General features: G+C 44.3%; 1 protein-coding gene across 1 annotated transcript; it reads left to right on the top strand.

Moving 5' to 3' along the window:
- Positions 1-2,113: 2,113 nt before the first annotated feature.
- Positions 2,114-5,046, top strand: LOC147894490 (uracil-DNA glycosylase, mitochondrial-like). Its single transcript, XM_087384844.1, has 7 exons — positions 2,114-3,181; positions 3,398-3,618; positions 3,789-3,947; positions 4,168-4,198; positions 4,365-4,500; positions 4,586-4,669; positions 4,785-5,046. Exons 1-7 carry the CDS (start codon positions 2,305-2,307, stop codon positions 4,849-4,851), a joined length of 1,575 nt encoding a protein of 524 aa, XP_087240970.1. The 5' UTR covers positions 2,114-2,304; the 3' UTR covers positions 4,852-5,046.
- The last annotated feature ends 1,319 nt before the right edge of the window (positions 5,047-6,365 follow it).

Raw genomic sequence — 6,365 nt, 5'->3', positions numbered from 1 at the left:
GAACTCATAGGGCATAACCGCCTCCAAGCCGTAAACTAGCTAGAAGGGTGAATATCCAGTGCTAGCCTTGTATGCGGTTCTGTAAGCAAAAAGAGCAGCTGGTAGTAGAATATCCCAATCTGTCAAGGAATGAAGGCATAACCGAGCCACAATATGAGACATGGTCCGATTGGAGCTCTCGGCCAAACCATTGGCTCGAGGGTAGTATGAACTAGAGGTCTTGTGAACAATTTGCAGTTGGGTGATGAGGTCAGCGATGACATCATTGAGAAAGTGGGTACCTCTGTCACTCATCAATTCCACAGGACATCCAAACCTAGAAATGATTTGATCATACAAGAATGAGGCCACAACTTGAGCAGTGCAGGTCTTCACGGCCTTAGCCTCCACCCATTTAGTGCCATAATCAGTAGCAATCAGAGCATACTTGTTCCCTCTTCGAGTTGCAGGAGAGATGGGTCCAACAAAATCCAATCCCCATCTATAGAAGGGGGGTACAGGGCTGGATGGCTGAAGGGGAAGGTACTCCCATCGGGTAGAGGCTTCGGCCCCCCTCTTTGACATGAGTCACAGCAGCGCACATAAGCATAGCAGTCTTGGAATAGCTTTGGCCACCACAACCCAGAGCGCATTATCTTTCTAGCCGTGGCCTCTGGTGCCATATGACCTCCCCCCATTCCTGAGTGAGCCTCCTGAAGGATGTCTTGTGTTTCATGAGGGAACACACACCTCCTCAAAATGTGGTCCTTCCCCAACTTGTACAGCTGACCCGCGATCAATTTGAAAGGGGCAGCCTGAAGAATCTGCCTCCGCTTTTGTGCTGGAGTTAACCCTTTGGAGAACTCCCCTGTAGACAACAAGTGTACAATGTTTGCATACCATGGGGGAAAGCTATCCACAGCAAACAGGCAGTTATCTTTTGGTATTGTGGCATCGACACGGAAGAGGCCCACATCTGGAAGGTCATCATCAACTCCTATGGCTGCTTCACCTGAAGAGATCCTTGACAAGTGGTCTGCTGGTTGATGTAATCGGCCTGCTCTCACTAGGATGTCAAAGTCAAACTCTTGAAATAGAAGAATCCACCTACTCACTCTCCCCCCAAGCGTTGGTTTGTTCAATAAGTACTTGAGAGCTTGATGATCAGTAATGATGATAAACTTACTGCCCAAGAGATAGTGCCGATACTTTGTCATGGCATAGACCATGCCCAAGCCCTCGCGTTCAGTGGTGCTATAGTTTCTTTCTGCTCCATTGAGTTGTCTGCTTGCAAAGTACACAGGTAGGTCGAGTTTGTGCTCTTCATCTGGTTGGGCCAATATCGCCCCAATGGCCAGCCCACTTGCATCTACATGCACATGAAAAATGACATCCCATTGAGGTTGCCGCAAGATGGGTGCCTTTACTAGATGATCCTTGAGGTTGTCAAACGCCAGTTGTTGAGGTGCCGACCAGTTGAAGGACTGCTCCTGCCGAAGGAGTTCCATCAACGCCACCGCTATGTCGGCATAGAACCTGATGAATCTTATATAATAACCCACATGTCCCAAAAAAGACTTGACTTCTCTGGGTGTGCGAGGAATAGGCAAGGTCAATATCACTTCCACCTTTGCTGGGTCCGTGGTCATTCCCTTAGCCGAGACGATGTGGCCAAGGAGGACCCCTCGCAAGGCGAGGAAGAATCATTTGTCCGGATTCAAGCACCACCTAGCTTCTCTGCACTTATCAAAAACCCACCTCAACTTACTCATTGCATAAGTTCCCCATTGGGTGACGAAGGTAGTCTTTAACTGATCTTGCTCTCGCACCCGAACCTGGTTATACCCACTGTATCCATCCATGAAGGAGTAGAGAGCATGACCAGCTACGGTTTCTAGCACCCTGTCAGTGAAGGGGAGAGGAAACCTATCCCGACGTGTGGCGGTATTCAAACTCCTATAGTCGACACAAACTCGGAGTTGTCCAGTCTCTCTTTTGGGTACCACTACGATGCCACTAAGCCATTTGGAGTACTCAACAGGGTAGATCAACCCTGCTTGCTCCATCTTTTGAATATCAGCATGGACAGCCTTGCCATAGTTAGGATTCATGCGATATGGTCCCCTGGCGTCTTCTTCTTCTTCTTCTTCTTCTTCTGATATGAACTCTTGTGTGGACTTAGTCATTTTCTTCTTCTTCTTCTTCTATTATTGAAATCACCACATCATTTGTGAATCTGATCATCTGCATTCTTCTTCGATTGTTGAATGTTCTCTGCATTTCCTCTTCTACCATTTTGAGCTTCTTGACGAAGGAAATTGCCTAATGTTACGGCTCTGCCTTCCTCCCCAGAAGCCTCTTTTTGTCGAAATGGCTTCCTCCGCTAAAGCCATCGCAGGCCTCCCCAAAAGACTCCGGTTGCCCGAAGACCTCCCTGGTCCTCTCCTCCGCTCTTGCCCCATGCGAGATCTTGCCAGTTCCCATCACCTTTCTAGTTCCATTACTAAGCGTGGGCGAGTGGATGTCGCATACGGTCATGACCTTCGCCTTCAAACAATTGCTAAGCTCCAATCAGTGAGGAGTGATTCTAAGATGAGGAAGGAAACCGATTCGGCTCGAGGTAAGAATTCTGCTCTACGAGATGAACACCAGCTTAAAAGCGCAGAAGAATTGTTTGTGGACGCAGTAGTTGGATTGCCCGAGAGTTACGATGGCGATGAGCAGCTGCGCCATCCTACCCCGAGGATTGGTCCCAGGATGAAAACAGCAGAAGAATTATTTCTGGAGGCAGTTGCTTGTTTACCTCCGAGCTGCGCGGAAGATTATAGTGATGAAGCATTTGACGATGGTATAGACTCTGTCAATAATACAGAGCCAATAAAGGAGACGCCCCCAGAACATGGTATTAGGTTAGAGACCGAGAAGGCCTGCGAGTCAGATTGTGCTGAAGTGCTGCATGTGGACGCAATTCAAGAGCTTCAGACAAGTAGGGATGCTACTTCGAGCGACCGACATCAAATAAAGTTAACTGAAGATCTGGAAAGAAAGATGGAGATGGATGCGCTAGACGAGAACATCATGACAGCAGACGCGAACGTCATTCTAAGCCAAGGGCAGAAAATAAGGATGGAGTTGAACAAGGCTGCTGCACTTGCAAAGCGCAATTTGAGAGTTTGCGAAGAGAGGGTCGCCGAGGCCCAAGGTACTTGCGTCTTTGTGCTCAGAAGGACCATTTGAACTCTCTCTGATAGCAAACTCCATGTTGCTTTCCTTGTTTGAAGGCTTTTCTCAAAGGGTTTACAGCCTTGTTAGTCTGATGCATCCTCGTTTGCCTATTATTGATTTAGTTCTTGAAGAGTCATTCTCATTAGACATGGCTATAGTAACGTCTACTGATGTCTTCACATTGTGTAATCAGCAAAAGGTCTTCCATTTCCAAAATTGGAAAGTTTACTTGTGGAGAAGACATGGATAGAAGCCCTTCAAAGAGAGTTTCAGAAGCCCTACATGGAGAATTTATACCAATTTGTAAGCCAGGAAGCAGCTGGAAGAATTCCCATTTATCCACCACCTGCTAAATTGTTCAGTGCCTTCAATTCTTGTCCGTTGGAAAAAGTAAAGGTGGTGATTATTGGCCAGGTTAGTCCATCTACATATACGAGAAGTCTGAGGTGGTTTTTTACTAGGTCAGAGATTCTTGTCCCTCAGTTTACCAGCCTGATTGGAAATATTTGAGTAGTGGAAGTGTTTTGAGAAAGACTATAGAAGGATCCCTTTGTAGCTTCTTGAATTATATGCATGTATTGCAGGATCCGTATCATGGTCCAGGCCAAGCCATGGGCCTTTCTTTCTCTGTTGAGAAGGGTATGAAAGTCCCATCAAGTCTCTTGAACATATTCAAGGAGATTCAAAGTGACCTCGGATGTTCACTTCCATCACATGGAAACCTGGAGAAATGGGCACATCAGGTGTGAAGCTGGTGCTTAATCTTTTGAAAGGCAGTTCATGTTTTTTTCACTTTTAAGATCGTGAATCAACTTTGCAAGTTAATAGTCAGTTTTGATTCATTATTTATGAATCTCCACTTGGGTGTCATTCTCTTTCTGAAACTTCTGAGCTTGTACCAAACATGTTGCTTCGCTTTGGAAATCAGAGTCAAATATCTTACTTCTGATTGGTTTTGAACAGGGAGTGCTTTTGCTGACTACTGTTCTTACAGGTGAATAGCCCAGTATTACTTTGATTTCAAATCGCAGGATGTGTTAATGGCACATCTTCTCGTAGCCTTGTATCATATCCTTAGATGTTATATTTGTCTGATCTGGACGGTTTGCTCATGGCTGGAATTCCCAACAGTAGGCTCATATGATTCTTTGAACTTGCAGTACGTGAAGGCCATGCAAATTCTCATGCAAAGAAAGGGTGGGAACCATTTACAGATGCTGCCATTCGAGTAATAGCACAGCAAAGATCTGATGTTGTTTTTCTCCTGTGGGGAAATTCAGCCCAAGAGAAAACCAGGTGCTTTTTCGGTCTGTGGATTGAATTTTGAGGCTTTTCATCGTCTTTCCCAGTTGATTATGTGTGTATTATGGACTTTTAACAGGTTACTCAACAAAACAACCCATCACATCTTTAAGGCTGCTCATCCATCAGGCATTTCAGCCCACAAAGGATTTTTTAGCTGCAGGTACTCTAGAATTCATTTTTATTATATTGAGGTAGACAAACTGCAATAATGCAAAGAGTTTGTTACTTTAAAGCTAAGTTAGTGAGCATTTACCTCATTGAATGTTTGAGTGCAGGCACTTTTCTATCACAAACAAAGTCCTTGAAGATCAAGGATTACTTCCAATTGATTGGCAACTTTGAATATTCTCAACAATGACATTGCATAGATTGAGCATTCTTTTCTACCTCGAAGGACTTCAAATAAGCTGTAGTGAGCATTCGGATTGAAGCACCATTTAATACAATAGATGAGAAATGTATTGATAGATGCACGTTTTACTGCAGCCGCCATGAAGTGGCATGGCTTGGGGTTTTAATTGCACGTACAGCATTATTGGCATGCGAATAATAATACTTAATACAGACTTGTGTGTCCCTATAGAGGAAAATAAGCAATTTTTCCCAAGGCAAAGTTTAAGACTATTACATAATTCCATAGCTAGAAGCATATAGGGATTTGTTGTTCAAAACATGGAGAAATCCTAAGAGAACTAACTTATCAAACTGGTTCTTCCTTCACATCAGTAGCACAAGAGCATGTGAGGCTAAGGCATGGTTTCCAATCTGGCACTTACATTTCATATGAACCAAAGGGCATGAGCTTTGATCTACACCCAGCTATCATGTTTGATATTTAGGGCATCACTTAGAAAGGTTCCCCTGTGTGAATCTGCACCAACTCTTGTGGCATAGGGGTAGGCTACAAACCAGTGAAAAATATCCTTGTTGATCCTGAGCACCTCTTGCAATTCCTGTATTCATTTCCAATGACAAGACCTCTAGCATTAGTTCAAACTGCCATGTGCATTATGAGCTAGAGAAGTGTGAACATGGCCTTACTCCAGATTTAGAAAATATGTGTTTTTGATAGGCTTTACTATCAAGGAGATTCCATATGCTATTAAGGACTCTAAAGACCTCCTCAATGGTAGAGGAGGGTGTAGGGATGACCTAGCTAAATTCCATCTTGTAAAATAGAGAAGTGCCCACATTCCACCAGCTGCCCCCCTACCATGTTTTCCACCTCATGTTTGGCATAGCAACTTGTTCAACGTCCACAACCCCTAAACCACCTTCCTCCTTTGACTTGATACAGAAGTCCGACTCTTACCTATCATAATGACATATGAGGATCTAATCCCATATCCTAAAGAGATTGAATGAGAAAGTACCACTAGCCTATCATAGGCCACCTTTAAGAAGCAAATATCTTGCCTTGTTTCTTGGCATACTTACACTCCTCCCATATATTGATTCTCTTTTCTAGAAGGTGTCTACCCTTTATGAAGCCTTTCTGCTCTTCAAGGATCCATATATCCAAGTGAAGGGGAAGAGAATGATTAGCTATAGTTTCTTGGCACACCAATAGGAGGTAGCGACCCACCCAAGGTCCCAAAATGTCTTTTAAAAATTCAATTAGAATCCCATCTTTTCCTAGTGTTTAACCCTCTACCATCACACCCACAGCCCCACCCAAGGTCCCAAAATGTCTTGTAAAATTAGAAGCCCATCTTTCCCTAGTGTCTTACCCCCTACCATCACACCTACATGAGTTCCTCCAAGGTCGAGGGGCTTTCCAGATAGAAGAAGTCAAAATTCTAGATTGTTTTTTCCCTTTCTTCTTGACACATGACTCTTGCCCTCTTAACTGCCTC

Source organism: Dipteris shenzhenensis, chromosome 14, assembly GCF_047967505.1.
Source record: "Dipteris shenzhenensis isolate YYH24624 ecotype China chromosome 14, Dip_SZ_1.0, whole genome shotgun sequence".
Classification (NCBI taxonomy): Eukaryota; Viridiplantae; Streptophyta; class Polypodiopsida; order Gleicheniales; family Dipteridaceae; genus Dipteris; species Dipteris shenzhenensis.
Note: the sequence above shows the minus strand (reverse complement) of the source record. Positions and strands in the feature narration are given on the sequence as shown.

Bases quoted from the DNA above. Each gene is read 5' to 3' on its own strand.
- LOC147894490 (XM_087384844.1), top strand. From the start codon at position 2,305: ATGTTACGGCTCTGCCTTCCTCCCCAGAAGCCTCTTTTTGTCGAAATG. The intron at 3,182-3,397 runs GTACTTGCGTCT...TTGTGTAATCAG, and splicing joins GAGGGTCGCCGAGGCCCAAG to CAAAAGGTCTTCCATTTCCA. The intron at 4,501-4,585 runs GTGCTTTTTCGG...GACTTTTAACAG, and splicing joins TCAGCCCAAGAGAAAACCAG to GTTACTCAACAAAACAACCC.